This window comes from Vulpes lagopus, chromosome 7, assembly GCF_018345385.1.
Source record: "Vulpes lagopus strain Blue_001 chromosome 7, ASM1834538v1, whole genome shotgun sequence".
In the NCBI taxonomy this organism is placed as follows: domain Eukaryota; kingdom Metazoa; phylum Chordata; class Mammalia; order Carnivora; family Canidae; genus Vulpes; species Vulpes lagopus.
In genome coordinates, this window is record NC_054830.1 from 53,385,611 (window position 1) to 53,406,666 (window position 21,056).

Consider the following 21,056-nt stretch of genomic DNA (forward strand, 5'->3'; position numbering starts at 1 on the left):
CTCTGGGTCCGAGGAACCAAGTTTCCAAGGACTCAGCCTAGAACAGGGCTTGGCGGGGGAGGGTCCTTGTAGGAGCCAGCTTACCCCATGGCCTCACCCAGATGCTGGAGACACACTTATTTATTATGCAGAGGCTCAGAGAAAGCGGGTGGGAGACTTTGGAGGCAGGGCTGCAGTGGCTGTGAGAGGAGCTGTGTCCAGGCTTGGAGCCCTGGATAGCCATAGGGGCAGCATCATTTCTTGGAGGACTGTTTTTTCCAGGAGGCCACCTTCTTACTGCCCCTCCTGGTTTTGCTGAGAGTAGGCAGGTCCACTTCAGGTGGTTTCATTCTAAAAATCAAAATAGAGAGAAGCAAATGCTGGGAAATGGGTGGAGAGAACTGGTGTGGACAGAGCTGAGAGCCCTGCCCTGGCCTGGCCCGAGCCAAAGTGGGCCTGGCCCTCTGCCTTGCACAGCTGAAGCTCTCTGGGTATTGCTCCAACCTGGGGTCCCAGCGGCACCTGTGACCTTTCTAGGTGCTCATAATTTTGCTTTTCTATCTTCATAAGAATTGTGTGATTTTCACGCTCTTGCAGAATACATAATTCGCTTCAGTTAACATGGCCACATTAGTGGACTTTTGACAGGTCTAGAAAGTTCCTTGCAGGGAGACAGCAGGCAGCCTCCACCCTTCTCAGACTGATGGTCTGGGTTGTAGGGTTTCACTACAAAGTCTACAAGAGGCCTCAATCTCCACCACCCAGACCACTGCCAGTAGCTCCAGGGAACAGGCTTGATGCCCAGTTGGACCTGGGCAGTTGTTTAAGTGAGTCAGATGTCAGGGATGGCCCAGGGGGTGGGGTACTGTAGGAGGGTGGGGGGGAAGTGACTTGCCCAAGACCACTTAGCCCCACATGAACTCTGTGGCCTATGGCAGAGCCAGGGGCCCTGCTGTGAGCCACGCCCATTCTGTTGATCACAGGAGGGCCCCACAGCCCCCAGGCCAGGGTGGCCACCTACTTCTTCTCAGCCTCAGGAGGGGACTCCTCCATCTTGTCCCCCAGGGCCAACGAGGAGAAGCTTCCTTGGGTATCTTCTGATATTGCCTTCTTGGCTGAGTCAGGGTCTTCCAGGCCCGGGTTATAGGTTGAAAGGCTGTAGGGGAGGCAGGGAAGGGAGGGCAAGGTTCAGCAGAGGCACAGCCACAGGGAGCCCGGAGTCAGCAGCTCTCGCTCGGCACCGCCAGCTAACATTCCAGTTCTGAGAGAGAGGAGAGTACAGGGCTTCTCCTCCCCAGGGTGGGTAAAGGGAGAGCCTGACCACTGGAGATCCAGAGACTCCCCAGAGGTCGGCTTCTCTGGCTTCTGTTTGAGGAGGGGATTATCCTAACTCTGTGTCAGTGACCCTTGTGCACCCAGCACTGACCACCAAAAAGGCCTGTGGGGGTGCCGGGGGCGCCACAAGGTGGGCACAGGAGAGAGTAGGAGGCCAAGGAAAGAAGCCATCATGTATAGTCTTATGGGCAGATCGTGACCCCCTCCACAAATCCACTCCCCAAATCCCCTCTACCCCAGAATGTGACCTTATTTGGAAATAAAGTAGGGTCATTGCAGATGTCATGAGTTAAGAGGATGTCATACCAGAGTAGGGTGGACCTCTAACTCAACATACCTGGTGTCCTTATGAAAAAGGGGACAAGGTGGACACAGACACACAGATGGGGGAACACCACGTGAAGCCTGGAGGAATAACGCTGCCACAAGCCAGGCAGTACCAGAAGCCAGGAGACCAGCCTGGGGCAAGTCCTTCCTTCGAGCCCTCAGAAGAAGTGAGGCCTGCCCACACCTCTGTCTCTGGCCGCCAGAACCAGGAGACAGTACATTCCAGTGTCGGCCATTCAGTCTGAGGAACTGTTGCAGGAGTCTTGGGAAACTAATGAATACAGAGACAGGACAGGCCCTTTTATTCATTATTTCTTCATATTTATTGAGTCCCTGTTATGCCACTTGCTTGAGGGCAGGGCATTTCAGGGACAAGAGACAAGCAGCGGAGGCGAGAGGAGGGCCTCTGTCATAGAAAAATGAAAAATGGAGGTGTGGACTGGGCTCTCCTGTTGGACAGAGGTGGCAGGAAAGTAGATTGTGGGAGTGCGTCTCGTGAGACCTTCTGAGCACCACGGGGGTGCAAAGAGCTCCCTGTGCCCCGACCCAAGCTGCTCCTGCCTGCCTGCACACCCCCTCCCCCGGGACAGGTCACAGCTCAGCATTTCCTAGGAACTCAAAGCACAGGTAAATGAAGAAATGGGAGTCCAGCCAAGTGGGGCACCGGAAAAGGAGCCCCAGGTGGGAGCTGCCACTAGCAGGTTACATGATGTGGGAGTCATGGTGACCAGGACGGGGAGTATCGGCCGTGCTGTGCAGGGAGGCCCTCCATCGGGCCTGGGCTGTGTTGGCAAATGAAACGTTCTGGCAGCTGCGGAGACGCTCTCCTCTGCCTGGGCCGGGGCTGATGGAGATTGGGACCTGGTGTTACCAGAGCATGGAGGGTGGGCTTTGGGGACCCAGTCAGGCCTGGAGCTCACTAACGGGAAAACAGCGCCTCCCCTTCCCCCTCCCTCAGCTGTTAGCACCTACAGAGCATCTGCCCCCCACCCCCCACCCCCACTTTTAAGTTGTGGTTAAAAGTATAAAACATAAAATGTACCCGTTCTTCAGCGCACACTTTGTGGCGTTAAGTACATTCACATTCACACTGCTGCGGATCACCTCCATCTACCTCCAGACTTCTTCACCTTCCCGAGCTGAAACTCTGTCCCCATGAAGCACTAACCCCCACTGTCCCTCCCCAGCCCCTGGTAACACCACCCTACTTGCTGTCTCTGTGTTTGACTCCTCTAGGGTCCTCATGTAAGTAGGACCGTGCAGTGTTTGTCCCCTTGTGACTGGCTCATCTCACTGAGCATAGCGTCCTTGAGGTGCATCCATGTTGTCGCGTGTCAGAATTTCCTTCCTTTTTAAGGCTGAGCAATATTCCACCATATGCACAGACCACAGTTTATCAGTTCATCCCTGGATGGGCACTTGGGTTGCTTCCACTTCTTGGATCTTATGAATAATACTGCATGAACACAGGTGTACTAAATGCCTCGTCGAAACTCTGCTTTCAACTCTTTCAGGTATCTACCCTCAAGTGAAATTGTTGGATCATAATTCTATTTTTAACTGTTTGAGGAACTCCCAGACTGTTTTCCATAGCAGCTTGCACTATGTCACATTCCATTCCCACCAGTAGTTCACGCGGGTTCCAATATCTACACAGCCTCGCCAAAACTTGCCATTTTTGTTTTTTGGAGAGTGGCCATCCTAATGGGTATAAGGTGGTATTTCACTGTGGTTTTGGCTTGCATTCCTCTAATGATCAGTGCTCTTCACTCATTTTTTTAAAAATCAATTTCTGCATCTTTGGATCATTGAAGGTAAAGCTTGTGGAGATCGTGTTCACTTCTGAATCCCCAGGGCTGAGCATGAGGCCGGTCACGCAGTAGTTGCTCAGAAACGAATGAGTGGCATGACTTTTAGGTTAAAAGCAGGGGCTGCGGGGATCCCTGGGTGGCTCAGCGGTTTGGCGCCTGCCTTTGGCCCAGGGAGTGATCCTGGAGTCCCAGGATCGAGTCCCACATCAGGCTTCCTGCATGGAGCCTGCTTCTCTCTCTGCCTGTGTCTCTGCCTCTCTTTGTGTGTCTCTCATGAATAAATAAATAAAATCTTAAAAAAAAAAAAAAAAGCAGGGGCTGCTTCTGAGGAGAGGAGCCTCCCATTCCTGAAGGTAGAGGAGGGGTGGCCGGATGACCATGGCGGCTGCTCATCAGTGGACACTCTGGCAACCAGCCCTTCCTCAGTCTAACCTGACCTCTACCTCCCAGGGATAAGATCAGCTCTAGATCATCATTCAGTGAAAATGTCCCAAGGGGTTCTATGTGCTGGGCCCTGGGGCTGAGCAAAGGACACACAAGAGGAGAGAGGTGGGGCATGAGATGCAGGACACCCGGCCCTCTGGGCTGGCACAGCTTAACAGGTGCACAGAGACCCGCAGCTCCTTCCGAACCCATGTCTGCTCCTCAGGGCAGAGCTGGCTCTTCAGGCCTGCATGAATCTCCGGGCAGTTGTCCTGGGCCGGGCCTGCCCCCACCCTTCTGCTCTGTCACAACCAGGCTACTCACCAGTGGGCACCCACTCCATCCTCTGCTGGGGCTTGGGAGGCCTCCGTGGGGAGCCCTCCGTCCCTGGGCAGCCAAGCTCCTTCACTGGCCACAGTCAGACCCAGCTCCTCTTCCTGCTCAGAACCCTGCTTCTCCACGGGAGCCTCACAGACTCGAGCCCAGACGGAGGCCTGTCTCTGTGGTGGGGTCTGCCCTCCGCTCTGCCCACCTGCCTGCATTTACTCTGCAGACCTGTCTCCCCTTCCTCTCACCTTCCGGCCTCAAATCCTCCCACTGGAGCTGTACAAAACCGGGCGGATTCAAAGTCTATCTCTGGCAAGGAAGAAATGACTCCAGCTCCGGTTATCTTCTGACTCGACCACACGAGCGACCCCAAGCAGGCCCTACCTCGCTGGGCCCAGCCAGGCCTCAGACCTTCAAGACAATAATACAAATGGCTGTGTGGTTTTGTATCATCAAGCTTGAGGTGGTGGTTCCTTCACAGATGTAGATAAGAGAACTGTTGTTATGGCAACATTTGCTTGTAGAATTCCATTCCCTTTTTTCTCTAAGTGCCTTCAAACTGCCAAACTAATAGGCCATTCTAGAATTAAGAGGAGTCCTACTGATTTATAGTCTCAGGAATCCTCCCCTTTCCACTTCCAAACACCCTGACCGTGCACGCGCATGTGAGTCTGTGTTTTTGTCTGTGTGTGTCTCTGTGTGTCTGTGTGTCAGTGTGTGTGTCTGTGTGTTGGTGTCTGTGTCGCTTGTTGATTCTTTCCCCACCATTTCTCAAAAACTTACTGAAATCTGTTGTAAGCATGAGGTCCTTTCAGGACCCTTGCGTACAACAAATTAGGAGCCTAGAATTCACTTCAATAATAGTAGCAGGACTAACAATTGTAATTTGTAACCTCGCAATTGATGTTAGTGATGCCAGAATTTCACACATACCTGACTCACTTAATCCTCACAACCCAGCACAGTGCAAACCATGCTCATTCTTGCCTAATAGACAAAGTAGCTGAGGCAGAGGGTAAGTGGTCCTTTTAATGACAGTGGAAGCCTGATAAAGAGCTACATGTTCTGGTAACTAGCTTTTGGCATCTTCCGCTCCCCATCTATGACCTGCCCCTACCCCCCAGCACCTTGTCTGTTAAATGTCTCTGAAAAAGCCTCTGCTTGCTGTCTTTGGCACCTTCCAGTGGCCTTGGTTCATCTTCAGTATGGGCCTCCTGGATGTCATCCTCCCCATCACCTGTTTTTGGTATAGTTCTTTCTTGAACCTGAGCAGACCCAGAGCCTCCATTTCGCTTTTTCCCTGGGACTGTCAATGAGCTAGTTGGTCTTGAAGGACCCCCAAGCCCTCCTTGAGTCTCAGGCCATGGGGTCTCGGTGACTTGCTTCTCTGCACCTGGCTGCATCTGCCCTGCCCGATGTCCACAGGGTCCTTGGGATCCCTTCTCTATTAAACGGTCCAGATGCAGGGCTCAGGGCGTGACCTCTATGGTTCATCCCAGAGGAACATCTTTAGGGTCAGGCCGACATTCTGGCATGGCTCAAACTCGGCACACTGGGGAGTGCGGGCCCAGGCAGCCCATGTGTGCAGGCGGGTGATGCTTTTTATGTGTATTTGCTCCTCACTTCATGGTATATGGCACCTCAGCAAACACACTTTCCTAAGAGGTGGGACTTAACATTCTCATTTTAAAGGTGAGGACAATGAGGATTAGGGAGGCAAATGGTCCCCCGGCTTACAAAGAGCAGAGTTGGGGCTCCCACCTTGTCATGGGACCTGGCCCACAGTACAGCGCAGGCATTCCAGAATCCACTCTTAACACAGCCTCCAGCAACGTCGTAAACTGTGGGTTCTTTCCCTGGACAAGGCTCCACGCTTCTTGAGCCAAGAGACCTACCTCTGTTTGCCTCACCCAAGCCGGGCCTGGGAGGCGCTCAATAGATGAGCATCACCTGGTTGAAAAGCCGGCACTCAGTGGCCAAGAAGCAGTGGTAAGGCAGCACCATCCCACTTCCCTTCACAAGAGCCTGGCCTCACTTCATGAGGGACCCTTGTCTATGTGGCCCTGCTGGTAAACAGAAGCAGCACTGGGATTACACACAGGATGGGGTGGGGTGTAATGGAACAGAAGGTGGAGGTGTCCCTAGGACCCCTACACAAACCTGTCTTCATTATTTCCCCACAGAAACCAGCATTGTGCAAACCATACCATGTCCCCCACTCTCTAAGAGGGACCTTCCCCCAACTTGTATCCCAAAGAAACCAACAGCACGGCCTCAATCCCCCTTGTCACCTGCAAAGTCTTCTGCTTGCTGCCAGCTTCTGTTCCCACCAGTGTCCCTCCTATAGCAATGTCTCCTCCCACCCCGTGCCTGCCCTGCATCCCGAGTTTTTCCTGTTTTACCTAAATTTGTAGTTGTCTGGCAGGAAGTAGCCCATCTTGCAGTCTTGTCGAGCCTGGAAGATCTGTTTCAGCAGATTCTGCTTGCTGAAGCCATATCCATTCAAAACACAGCCACCAAAAAGAAGCTTCCCCCCAGCAAACATCTGTCAATGGACAGGAGGGATGCAGTGGAAGAGGCCCGCAGCATACCAGCACTGAATCTCAGGACAGTGCCCTGGGCTCTCAGAGCTTGTGCCAGGAGCCAAGCCTCTCTCTGTTGGTGCCGGGCCCTCCCTAACCCACCCAGCCTGTTCCCAAGGAGGGCATCCCCACCATCCTAACCTTTGCCCCCTGCTTGCCCACCTCCTCAGATGCCACTTCACACACAAGTGTTCCAGGGCCCTGCGGCCAGAAGGGTTTCTTCCTGCTTAGAGGGCCCTACCACACCCGCCTACAGCCAGCTGGCTCCACAGGATGAGAGCCTCTGGAGGGTAGGGCTCTTGTCCTACTACTCTCTGAATCTATATTCAGTCTCCAGCAAGTAGACAACCGTCCAAGGGTTTCTGTGCAATGTTATTTGTTATGTACCTCCCCCCAAACAAAATGGAAATAACATAAATGTCCAACAAAAGACTCATTTGAGAAATCAAATGACAGATTCTTATGCAGTGGTTAAAATCACAATTTAAAAACCTGGACCCCAAAGTCAGAAAAAAGACTGAAAAAGCCAGAGGCCAGAATGTTAGCATGGTCATGCCCTGGCACTTCCAATAGTGCTGGATCTAGCAGGTGCCTGGTATGTACTTGTTGCATGAACAAATGAGACAATCTGGGTAATATGGGGAAGTAATTATTTTCTAAATTGTATATTCTAAATTTTCTACTATATGTGTGTGTGTGTGTGTGTGTGTGTATATTATTTTTTACAATGTCCTGTTTTTAGTAAAAAGTTATTTAAAAACAGATGAAGAGGAGGGCACCCTGGGTGGCTCAGTCAGTTAAATGTCTGATGCTTGATTTTTACTTAGGTCATGATCTCAGGGTCCTGAGATTGAGTCCTGCATGGGGCTCCATGCTCAACAGGGAGTCTGCTTGAGGATTTTCTCTCCTCTCCCACCACCCTTCCCCCTGCTCACACTCTTTCTCTCCAATAAATAAATAAATCCTTAAAACAAAACAAAACAATAAAAACAGATAAAGACAATTTGGTTCTCTAGGTTAGCTGTCCCCCAATCCCTTGAGCCTTCCAGGCTGAGGGATGCATGGGGTCAGGCTGGGAATAGGAGACTGGACTCCAGCCCTGGCTCTATGTGCTGAGTAAGTCTCAGCCAGGCTTTCTGTCCCCGTTCCTCAGATCCCACAGACTCTCTCTCTTCTCTGCTCCCATAACAGTGAGTCCACAAGTAAGGCTGTAGGAGACAATATTGGCAGGCAGTTGGCAGTTGGTGCCCCTGGGCCTTGCTCACCAGAATCATCCCCTGCACCACAGCATACTTCTTCACCAGTAGGGGTGGTTCCCTCTGCAGGGGGCTGTCCAGATCATACCGCAGCAGGCGGTAGGGGTCATGCCGGCACTGCCAAGACAGAAGTAAATGCCCATCAATCCTATGCCAAGAGGATGCACTCAGATTCCTGCATTGTCAGGCTAGTCAGATTCCCATGGAGTCCTGGAGCTCCATTCAACACTGCCCCCTAACTCTTATTCAATGGACTCTTCAGCCCTGGCACACACACCTCCCATGACCATTGCCATGACCATTTGGGCATCTGGGTCCATCTAGGGCCTTCTTCTGGTGAGGGCTGTCATGGAGATGACTGCCTCCCACCACATGACAGCCACTAGCCCCACCCTTGAGGGTCTACAGGACTTGACAGTCCCTTCTGCCTGGGAGAAGCCCTGCTGGAGATTTGAAGTATACCATATTCATGGATGTGTCCATTTTCAGGGTTCCTCCACCCTCTACCCATTGCTGGCTGCTCCTATGGACACCACCCTAAATCCATTAAATCCAGGGCCAGGACCTGAATCAAACCTACATCTCAAGGCGAGACCTTCTCAATCCAGAGTAAAGCTTGTCTCTTTCCCCTCTCTTCTTCTGGATGCTACAAATCCATTAAAATGGCTAATGAATAATCTTTTCTGGTTTTATCTATTTTTTATCCGAGGTGCCTCCAGCTGTTCTGCCTGATATTTCAACTTAAAATGAGAAATCCAGAACTGTATCTGGTGTTCTAGCTTTCACAGCAAGACCATGTTAGGGAACATTTCTGCCTTAATCACACACTGATGTTGATGTCAGAGTCACTGTGAAACCTGACACCTTCCTCCAGATCTGTCCTCCGCACCCCTCAAATCCCACCACCCATTCCTACAACAGATTCAACCACTTCAGATCAGGCCCTGTCCCCATTCATGCTGCTCACAGCTGGGCTGGACTGCCATGCATCCTATGCTTACAGAGAATTATTAATGAACAATTAGGAGGGACTTTGGTTACCTCAAGTTCCCATGTGGGCAGGGATCCTATCTGTCTATACATGAATAAGCACAGAGCAGGACTCAGTAAGTGTTCACTAAATTTATGTAAATTGGGGTTAACTCCAGAAAACATACACAGCTTTGATGTACAAGACTAGTGAAAAGGCTTTGGTGTCTGGTCAGAAGGGTTCTGACACTAAGCTCCTGGCACTGGGCAGAGTGCAGGCACAAAGGTGGACACACGGGGTCAGGGAGGCCACACTCCTGGGAGGAGAATGGAGAAGGTGTCCCAGGGAAAACACAAAAACTTGGAATTGGGACTGCAGTAAAGGGGGAAGGGGCAGATAGAGGATAAGAGAGGGCACAGGATGAGAGGATTTGATGGAAGTCACCAGATGGACACAAAGCTGACATGCTTATGTGGCATCCTCTGTTCCGGTTGGGGTGGGGACGGGGCCACCCTTGCACTGTGTCAACCCTGCTAGGGATGGCTACTGGCTAAGGATGATGTTGAGACTCAGGAATGACCCTGTGGCCAGGACAGGACCAGGGGGTTTTCAACGTGCCCCTGATGGACAGATCCTTGAGACTTCAACCACAGTGAACAAGGACCTCAAGCACCTCTTTTTCCGACCACCTTTGCGCAGGCTGCTGCCTCTGATGGGAACATTCACCCATCTGCCCAAACCCTCTTAACCTGGGAGATTCTCATGGACTCCCTGGAGGTGGCAGGCCCTGTTCCCCACTCCAGAGCTGGCCCTTCATGGCCCTGTTCAGGGCTGCTATAACTGCTGCCCCACCATGCTGGGAGCCCCTCTGGGGCCTGGCATGGGGCCAGCACACAGTAGGTCCTCGGTCACAGTCTATGAATATTTGTGAGCCCATCTCTGCTCTAAGTACTCACACAAATACATAACCACAAGCTATGGTGAGTGCTGTACATGAAAATGGCAGAAAAGTTCTCAAGGTCAGAAAAAGCACTTGCTTTGATGAGGTGACATCCATCTCAGGACAGGAGGATGAATCAGAGGGAGAAAAGACAGGCAAAATAAGACAGACAGTGTGTGGAAGAGCGTGTGCAAAGGCCCCGAGGAGAAAAGGAAGTGAAAGAGGGCCCACGTGCTGAGGTCAAAGGGCAATCTCTCAGCCAGATGCTCAGCCAGTCCTAGAGCCTCTGTGGGGGGTCTTCCCCACAGGGCTCTTGATGCCAAGACCCTGGGGCCTCCTCAGCTGGGCCCAGGACCAACCTGGATACAGGGTGAGGCTCGGCCCTGTTGCCGGTGACTGTAGAGTGTGTCGAGCAGCCACTGGAGCTGTGCAGTACTGGTGGGGCTCTGGCTTGAGACTATGCCGAACACCAGGACCTGGCTGGGATCACGGGGTGCAAACAGGAAGCGCTCTAGCTCCACATCAGTTACCAGGGGTGCCTTCACCATGCATTTACAGCCAGCCCGAATGTCTTCCTTGCGAATGAGCTTCCGCAGCACCAGTGGGCAGTCAGAAGGTGAGGCCGCCCACCTGGTGGGGCTGCGCCCCTCTCGAGCCTTCCTTCTGCAATGAGGAACAAGTGGGCCAGTGCTCAGTGGGCCGGGCTCAGGTCCTAACCTCTATGTGCCTCAGTGTTCTCAGGTGCAGAACTGGTGACTCCTTCATCCATCCAATAAAAAGTGTGGAGTCAACTTGAAACCCTTTTCTTTCTCTGACACCCCACATCCCATTCAATCTATCAGTAAGCTGGTCTGCTCTATATCCAAGAATGATCTAGAATCCGACCACTTTCCTGACACAACCCCCTCCCACCCCACTCCTACTGACATGGCCCAAGCCACCATCATTTCTTGCCTGGATGCCTGCAATGGATTCCTAATGGCACTCTGTTTCCTTCCCTGGCCCCTCTTCGATCTATTCTGCATACACCAGACAGGGATCCTGGCTGGCAGGGTTCATGTCATGTCACTATTCTCTTTGAAACCCTCCAGTGGTGTTCCATATTTCACAGAATAAAAGCCTAAGTCCCTATGGTGCCTTCCAGGCTCTACATGATCTGACCTCCTTCCTCAGTCCCTTGCCCTCTTTTACTCTCCAATATTGTCACCTTTGCTTATTGTGCTCAGCTGCTCTAGCCTGTTTATCTCCAGCCTCAGGGCCTTTGTTTTTGCTGTTCCTTCTGCCTGCCTGGCTCTTCCCCTGGGCAGCCACACAACTCACTTTCCTTCCCATCTCCTTTATGTTTTTGTGCAAATCTCACCTTCTCAGGGTGGCCTTCTCTAACTGTTCTATTTGGAATTGCATCCCTTAGCCCTCAAGGAATGAATAAAAACTATCCCTGAGGAAATCCAGCTATTGGACTTACTAGATAAAGATCTTTAAATCAGCTGTCCTAATTATGCCCAAAGTACTAAGGAAACTAGGAATGAATAACTAAAAGAAACAAGGAAAACAATGTCCTACCAAATAGAGAATATCAAGAAGAAATAAAAAGCATAAAATAAACCAACTAGAAATTTTAAAGTTGAAAGTACAATAAATGAAATGAAAAATTCAACAGCAGATCTAAACAGTCAGGAAAAAGAATCAGTAAACTTGAAGACAGACCAATTAGGATTACCCAGTCTGAGGAACAGAAAAAGAAGACAACAACAAATTAATAGAGGCTAGTTTCACGTGGGACACCAGCAAGAATGCCAAGATACACACAATAGGAATTCCAGAAAGACAAGAAAGAAAGGAGCAGAAAGAATATTTGAAGGAATAATTGCCAAAACTCTTCAAATTTATATATCTCTAAGAAGCCCAACAAATTCAAAGATATCCACAGTGAGACATATTATAATACGATTGTTGAAAGTGAAAGACAAGAGAATCTTGAAAGCAGCAAAAGTGGTTAATCACATAAAAGTGATCCTCAATAAGATTAACAGCCAATTTCTCATCAAAAATCATGGAGGCTCGGGATCCCTGGGTGGCGCAGCGGTTTGGCACCTGCCTTTAGCCTAGGGTGCGATCCTGGAGACCCAGGATCAAGTCCCACGTCGGGTTCCCGGTGCATGGAGCCTGCTTCTCCCTCTGCCTGTGTCTCTGCCATTCTCTCTCTCTCTCTCTCTCTCTCTCTGTGTGTGTGTGTGTGTGACTATCATAAAAAAAAAAAATTTAAAAAAAGATCATGGAGGCTGGAAGGCAGCAGAATGACATATTTAAAGTAGTAAAAGAAAAAAAAAACTTTCCAACAAAGAATTCTATATTGAGCAAATTTATCCTTCAAAAATAAGAGAGAAATCAAGATAAAAGCTGAAGGAGTTTGTCATTAGTAGACCTGCTGCAAAAGAAATACTAAAGTGCCTTTAAATTGAAATGGAAAAATACTAGACAGTAGCTTGAAACTATATGAAGAAATAAAAAACAAAATCAAGATGCATAAAATGTAGTTTTTGACAACAACATGGCAGAAAGATGAGTTTCTATAGGAGCTGAGATTTTGTACACTTTGAAGCTAAGTTTGTATTAATTCAAGCTAGATTGTTATTGTAATCCCTAGACTAACTACCAAGAAAATAACTAAAAACTATACATAAAAGGAAATAAGGGAATCAAAATTGTATGTTTTGGGTCGCTCAGTTGGTTAAGTAACTGACTCTTGATTTTGGCTCAGGTCATGATCTCATGGTCACTCTCTCTCTGCTCCTCCCCCCACCATTCACACTCTTTCTTTCTCTCTCTCACCTAAAATAAAACAAGTAAAATCTTTAAAAAAAAAAACTGTATGTATTAGTTAGGGCTCTCTAGAAACAGAACCGATAGGATATATAGGATATATAGATAGGATAGGATATATAGAAAGATATATCAGAGAAAATGTATTACAGGAGTTGGTTCATGTGATTATAGAGGCCAAGAAGCCTCACAATCTGCTGTCTATAAGCTGGAAAGCCAGGAAATCCAGTAGTTTAATTTAATCTGAGTCCAAAGACCTGAGAACCAAAGGAGCCAATGGTGTAATTCCTAGGCCTAGGCCAAAGGCCCAAGAACCAGGAGGCTGCTGTATAAGTCCTAGAGTCCAAAGACTCAAGAACCAGGAGCTCTGATAGCCAAGGGCAGGAAGAAATGGACTTTCTAGCTCAAGAAAAGAGAGAAGGAATTCACATTTCCTTAGGTTTTTTTTGTTGTTGTTGTTTTATTCAGGCCCTCAGTGGATTGGATGGATAATGCCCACCCCCATTGGTAAAGATGGATCTCTTTACTTAGTCTACTGAATCAAATGCTAATCTCTTCCAGAAACACATTCATAGACACAGCCCCAAATACTCTCTTCCCCTTAGCCTAGTCAAGTTGGAACAAAATTAAGCATCACACCACACACTAGCATATATAAAAATAGGAAACAAAAGAAAAAGTCAACAATGAATGAATTGAGGAACAAAATATAAGATTTATGGAAAACCAATAATAAAATGGGAGAAGTAAGTCCTTTAATAGTAATTACTTTTATATGTAAATGGATTAAAATCTTCACCAAAAACCAAAGATTGGCAGGATGGAAAAGAAAAAACAACTCATGATCTAAGTAAATGCTCTCTATAGGAGACTCAAAGATACAATTAGGTTGCAAATAAAAAATAGAAACAAACTCCAAGCAAATAGTAACCAAAAATGAACAAGGGTGGCTAAACTAATACCAGACAAAGATATACTTTAAGTAAAAAAGTTATTTCAGGAGATAAATAAGGCATTATATATTAAGAACAGGGTCACTTTCACTAGAAATACAATTATGAATATATATCATATATATGCAATATGACAATATAACCTCTAAATAAATGATGTAAAAATGGAGAGATTGAAGGGAGAAACAGAAAATTCTACTCTAAGTCTAGTTGAGGATGTCAACACCCTATTTTCAATAATGAATCAAACAACTAGAGAGGAGATAAACAAGAAAATAGACAATTTAAAGAACACTGTAAACCAACTTAACCTAAAAGACATGTATAGATAATTTAACTCAACTATAGCAAAATACACATTCTTCTCAAGTACACATGGACATTCTCCAGTATAAATTATATATTCACCCATCAAAAAGTCCCAATAAATTAAAAAATAATGAAATCATACAAAATATTTTCTCCAACAACAGTGGAATAAAATTAGAAATCAGTAACAGAAGGAAATTTGTAAAACTCATAAATATGTGGAAATTAAGCAATACATTCTTAAACAATGGATCAAAGAAGGAATCACAAGAAAAATTAGAAAATACTTTGACATTAAAGAAAACAAAACAACTGGGGATCCCTGGGTGGCTCAGCAGTTTAGCGCCTGCGTTTGGCCCAGGGCGTGATCCTGGAGTCCCGGGATCGAGTCCCACGACAGGCTCCCGGCATGGAGCCTGCTTCTCCCTCCTCCTGTGTCTCTGCCTCTCTCTCTCTCTCTCTCTCTATCTCTCTCTCTCTATGTCTATCATAAAATAAAATAAATCTTTAAAAAAAAAGAAAGAAAACAAAACAACACCAAATACCAAAGCCTATGTTCTATACACTAGTGAAGAATATACATTGAGAAGAGTACTCAAAGGGAGATGTATAGTATTAAGAGAGAAGAAGGAGAAGCTCCAATCAATAACCTAATCAAACTTTACACTAGGAAAACAAGAATAATCTAAACCCAAAGCAAGGAGAGGGAAGGAAGTCATTCTCAGTAGAGTCAAGATAAAGAAAACAGAAAATAGGGACGCCTGGGTGGCTTGGTAGTTGAGCATCTGCCTCTGGCTCAGGGCATGGTCCCGGGGTCTTGGGATTGAGTCCCACATTGGGCTTCCCTCAAGGAGCCTGCTTCTCCCTCTGCCTATGTCTCTGCTTCTGTCTCTGTGTCTCTCATGCATAAATAAATAAAATATTTTTAAAAATAAAATAGAAAATAGAAGGCAATATAGAAAAACAAACAAAATGTTGACTCTCTGAAAAGATCAACAAAGTTGACTAATCTTTAGTTAGATTAAGAAAGAAGAGGGAAGACTCAAATTACTAAAAAAAAATATGAAAGTGAGACATTACTACTGATCTTACAAAACTAAAAAGGATTATAAGAAGTTATTGTGAACTCTACATGAACCAATTAGACCTAAAAGAAATGGATCAATTCCTAGAAATGCACAAACTATGAAAACTGACTGAAGGCCTCTAACAAGTAAAAAGATTGAATCAGTAATCAAAAAAACTTTCCAACGAAGAAAAGCCCAGGACCATATGGTTTCACTTTTGAATTCTACCAAACACTTGGATAACTAACACCAGTTGTCCTCAAATTCTAAAAAATAGAACAGGAAAGAACACTTCCTAACTCATTCTATGAGGCCAGCATTACTCTTATACCAAAGCCAAAGACAAGAAAAGAAAAGACTACAAGTGGATATCCATTATGAATATAGATGTAAAAATTCTCAATGAAATAAATAATAGCCAGCCAAACCAACAGCATATTAAAAGGACTATACACCATGACTAAGCAGGATTTGCCCAAGAAACATAAGGGTGGTTCAACTTATGAAAATCAATGAGAAAAAAAAAAAAAAAGAAAATCAATGAGAGTAATACATCTCCTTAATAAAATAAAGGTTAAAAAACCCACAAGATCCTCTCAATTGATGGAAAAAAAACATTTGACAATTCTAACACCCTAGTTCAACAAACTAGGATTAGAAGGGAACTTCCTCAACATGGTGAAAGGCGTTTATGAAACACTCAACAAGAATATCATACCCAATGGTAAAAGATTGAAAGCTTTACCTCTTAGAGATCAAGAATAAGACAAGGATGCTCACCTTCACCATTTCTATTCAATATTGTACTAGAAGTTCTGGCTAGAGCAATTAGACAAGAAAACGAAATAAAAGCCATCTAAATTGAAAAGAAGTAAAACTATTTCCATTCACAGATACTATGATTTATCTATGAAAAATCCTAAGGAATAAACACACACACACACACACACACACACACACACACACTAAGAACTAATAAACAAATTCAGTAAAATGTCAAGATAAAAGCTTAACAGGCATGAGTCAGTTATATTTCTATACACTAGTGAAGAACAATCTGAAAAGGAAATTAAGAAAATGATTTCACTTATAATAGCATCAAAAAGGATAAAATACTCAGGAATAAATGTAACCAAGAAAGTGAAAGACTCACACAATGAATACTACAAAACATCGAAAGAAATAGTTTTATTTTGTTTTGTTTTTCTTTTTAACTTTTATTTAAATTCTAGTTAGTTTACATACAGTGCAATATGGTTTTCAGGAGTTGAATTCAGTGATTCATCACTTACATACGATACCCAGTGTTCAACATAACAAGTGCCCTCGTTAATACTCGTCACCGATCTAGCCCATCTGCCACACATCTCCTTCCATCAACCCTCAGTTTGTTCTCTATTATTAAGAGTTTCTTATGGTTTGTTTCCTTCTCTCTCTCTCTCTCTCTCTCTCTCTTTTGAAAGAAATTTTAAGACATAAATAAATGGAAGGCATCCCATGTTCTTACATTGAAAGACTTACTATTGTTAGCTGGCAGTACTATCCCAAATCAGCTGCCGATTTAATGTGCTTCTTATCAAAATATCAACAGCCTTTGTTTCAGAAATGCAACAGCCAACCCTCAAATTCATATGGAACAGTAGGGGGCCATGAATAGCTTAAACTATCTTGAAAAAGAAGAACAAAGTTGGAATTCTCACACATCCTGATTTCAGAACTTCCTATAAAGCTACAGTTATCAAACTGGTGTGATATTTGTATAATGGCAGACATATAGACCAATAGAATATAAAAGAGAGCATAGAAATAAACCCTTACATTATATGGTCAAATGATTTTTGACAAGGTTGCCAAGACCATTCATTCAATAGGGAAAGTGCAATTTTTTTCAATAGGTAGTGCTGGCAAAGTTGGATTTCCATATGCAAAAGAATGAAGTTGGACACCTTAAGCAAGATTAACTCCAAATGGATCAATAACCTAAAATAATATAATTATTAGAAGAAAACATTGGATATAAGCTTTACATTGGGTTTGGCAATGATTTTAAGGATATGACAGCAAAGGCACAGGTAACATGAGAAAAAAAAGACAAAAAATTGCACTTTATGAAAACAAAAATCTTGTGCATCAAAAGATACTATCAATAGAGTAAAAAGACAACCCATAGAACAGGAAAATATATTTACAAATTATATATGTGATAAGAGCTTAATATCCAGAATATTTCTTTAAACTCCTAAAATCAACAAAATAACAAGAACTTGATTAAAAATGGGAAAGAACAGTCTCTAACTGCAGCAATGTGGATGGGAGTACCAGGTACCAGGCTTGGAACGGAATTTCATGGATCACTTTAAGAAAATGGCAGACTAACTTGATATGAAGGAAATGGCCAGCTTTAATAAGGTCAAGCTAGAAAAAAAATAGAGACACAGGAGAACACCTGCTGACCAAAGACACCATTGAGCAGGAGAAGCAGTCAGCATCACTCACAACAGCTAACATGTGGAAGTAACCCATGTGTCTATCAACAGATAAATGAATAAACAAAAGTGGTCTATGTGTACAATGGACTACTATGCAGCCCTTAAAAGGGAAGGAAATTCTGACACACGCTACAACATAGATGAACCTGGAAGACATTATGCTAAGTAAAATGAGCCAGTCACACACAAAAATACTGTATGATTCCACTTACATAAAGGACTTAGAATAATCAAAGTCACAAAAACCAAGTAGATTGGTCATTGCCGGGGGGGGGGGGGGCAGAAAATTGAGGGCTAGTGTTTAGTGGGGACAGAGTTTCAGTTTTGTTTTTTTTTTAATTTTTTTTTATTTATTCATGATAGTCATAGAGAGAAGAGAGAGAGGCAGAGACACAGGCAGAAGAGAGAAGAGAGAGAGGCAGAGACACAGGCAGAAGCGGGCTCCATGCCGGGAGCCCGACGCGGGACTTGATCCCGGGACTCCGGGATCGCGCCCTGGGCCAAAGGCAGGCGCTAAACCACGTAGCTACCCAGGGATCCCCCAGAGTTTCAGTTTTATAAGTGGAAAATAGTTCTGGAGATGATGGTCACATAACATTATGAATGTATTTAATACCATGAAATAAATATACTTAAATATGAAAGAGTGATAAATTTTATTTTATATGTATTTTACACTACAATTTAAAAAATTGAAAAAAGAAATTATGAAAAGATGCTTGACTTCACTTACAATAAAAGAAATGCAGAAGAGAAGAGAGTAGGAGGACCCTGAGCTCATCTGTCCCACAGATACAACTAGATAACACCCACATCAGTGTAAATAGATGTAACAGACTCAGAAAACAACCTGAAGAGTGACAGGATAGATTCTCCACAGCTAAATGTGAAGAAGAGGCCATCAAAGAGGATAGGAAGAGTGGAAACATGGTCAGGAACTAAAACCATCTGCAAAATTGCTCTGGGAAGGAGAGACACTGTAGAAGCAGAGAGGAGGAAAGAAATAGACCCTCACATCAGGCACCCCAGTCACAGGGAACCCACACAGGGAAGATGACTCCCCATAATATTTGGCTTTGAAAACCAGATGGGCCAAATTTTGTGAGTTCTTACAACCAGTGGGGCTTAACACCTGGAACTTTAAAAATCAGTGGGCTCACCTCTGGGAGAACTGGGAGGGCAATAGGAAACTGAGTCCCTGTCCCTAAAGAGACAACACAACGAATAGCCCCATGGAAATACAGCAGAGAAGCAGACATTTGAAAACTGTGTAGGATATATGGGAGGGAGATCTGTCTACGAATCTCAGAGTGTGTGCTAAAGGAGCAGGCATTAATGGGAGACTTCTCTAGGAACACAGGAGCTGGTCAGTGCCATCTTCCTCCCCTACCCCCAGCCTAGACACACAGATACCTACAACCAGCACAGTGCCAACATGCTGACATTTGTTACTTGCTAACAGTGCACCCTACCCCACACACTTCTGTGGATACACCTCCTCCAACCTGGCAGGCCATGGTTTCTAGGGGCTTCAGGTCTCCTCCCACCGCAAACCTTCTCAGACCTTGTTAACACATGTTCCACTCCTGTGTTATCCTTCAAACAGGCCTCCTCCAATACACCCTTGGCTGGAGCCCATCCAAAGTGATGCCACAAGTCTGGCAACTTGTAAGTAGCCCCAACAAGGCCCAGTACCACTCCAAAGTGACTATTGCCCCAGGTTGAGGGGAAGATAGCCACACACACCAGTCCAAATGTGGTCTAGCAGTAGGCTGGGAGCAGACATCTGGTCTGACTACAGGCCCGCCCACCAACAAAAGCTTCTCAGGGGACAACACAAGGAAAGCATCCTGTACATTAGTGCCATGGCATCTCTGGAAAACACCTGGTCTGACTTACCTCAAGCCCAAGGAGGCCCCACTAATCCATTAACAGCACAGGAATCAAACCCTGCTTACAACAGGTAAAGAGGGCCATGTAGATGACTGGACTGAGGGCAAAAGTGGCTTGGCCACAACAGCAGCGTCCACAGAACACATATACAAAACAGGCCTAAAGTGCCAGTTCTGGTGAATAGGGACTACTGCTCAGCAGGGCACTATAGGTAGGACCTCTCCTTCATAAGGCTACTACTTTCAAGAGCAAGAGATGTAGCTGACTTTCCTAACACATTGTAACAAAGAGTTAGAATAAAGAGACAGAGGAATAAGTCCCAAATGAAAGAATAGGACAAAATCACAGCAAGAGACATAAACAAAATGGAGGTAAGAAATACACCTGATCAAAAATTTAAAGTAATGGTCTACAAGAGTCTCATTTCAGACCTAAAGACACATGTAGGTTAAAAGTGAAGGAATGGAGAAGCATTTATCATGCAAATGGAAGTGAAAAGAAACCCTGGGTAGCAATACTTATACCAGACAAAGCAGACTTTATTTTTTTTTAAGATTTTATTTATTTATTCATGGGTGGGGGGGAGGAGAGAGACATAGGCAGAGGGAGAAGCAGGCTTCATGCAAAAAGCCTGATGTGGGACTCGATCCCAGAGTCCTGGGATTATGCCCTGAGCCAAAGGCAGATGCTCAACCACTGAGCCACCCAAGCAGACTTTAAAGCAGACTTTAAAACAAAGACTGTAACAAGAGACCAAGAAGAACACTATATAATCAAAAAGGGAAAAATACAACAAGAAAACTTAACTATTTATTCACCCAACATGGGAACACCCAAATACATAAAGCAGTTAATAACAAACATAAAGGAAGTAATTCTTAGTAGTGCAATAAGAGTAGGGGACTTTGGGACACCTGCGTGGCTCAGTGGTTGAGCAGTCTGCCTTCAGCTCAGGTCATGATTCTGGGGTCGTGGAATCAAGTTCCATATTAGGCTCCCTACAGGGAGCCTGCTTCTCCCTCTGCCTGTGTCTCTGCCTCTCTCTGTGTGTCTGTCATGAATAAATAAATAAAATCTTTTTTTAAAAAACAGTAGGAGACTTTAACACACCATTTGCATCAATGGATAGATTGTCCAAATGGAAAATCAACAGGAATCAGTGGCTTTGAATGACATATTGGACCATGGATCTAACAGATAAATTCAAAACATTCCATCCTAAAACAGCAGAATATACATTCTTTTCAACTGCACATGGAATATTTTCCAGAATAGATCACATATTAGGCTACAATAAACTCTCAATAAATTAAAAAAGATTGAAGTCATACTATGTACCTTTTCTGACCACAATGCTATGAAACTAGAAATCAACCACTATGAAAAATCTGGAAAGACCACAAATACATGGAGGTTAAACAACATGCTCCTAAACAATGAATGGGTGAACTAAGAAAGAGGAAATAAAAAAATACATGGGAACAAATGAAAATGAAAAACATAATGGTCCAAAATCTTTGGGATACAGCAAAAGCAGTTTTAAGAGGGAAGATTATAAAAAAAAAAAAAAAA

At 45.2% G+C, this 21,056-nt stretch overlaps 1 protein-coding gene across 1 annotated transcript in view; it reads right to left on the reverse strand.

Annotated features, from left to right (window-relative positions):
• Positions 1-233: 233 nt before the first annotated feature.
• Positions 234-21,056, reverse strand: part of C7H3orf20 (chromosome 7 C3orf20 homolog) — a 73,105-nt gene continuing 52,282 nt past the window's right edge. The window contains exons 12-16 of the mRNA XM_041764292.1: positions 10,310-10,613; positions 8,050-8,157; positions 6,605-6,747; positions 1,001-1,135; positions 234-330 (exon numbers count right to left, since the gene is read on the reverse strand). Of these exons, the coding sequence (XP_041620226.1) occupies positions 234-330; positions 1,001-1,135; positions 6,605-6,747; positions 8,050-8,157; positions 10,310-10,613 (787 nt within the window). The remainder of the gene's footprint in view (positions 331-1,000; positions 1,136-6,604; positions 6,748-8,049; positions 8,158-10,309; positions 10,614-21,056) is intronic.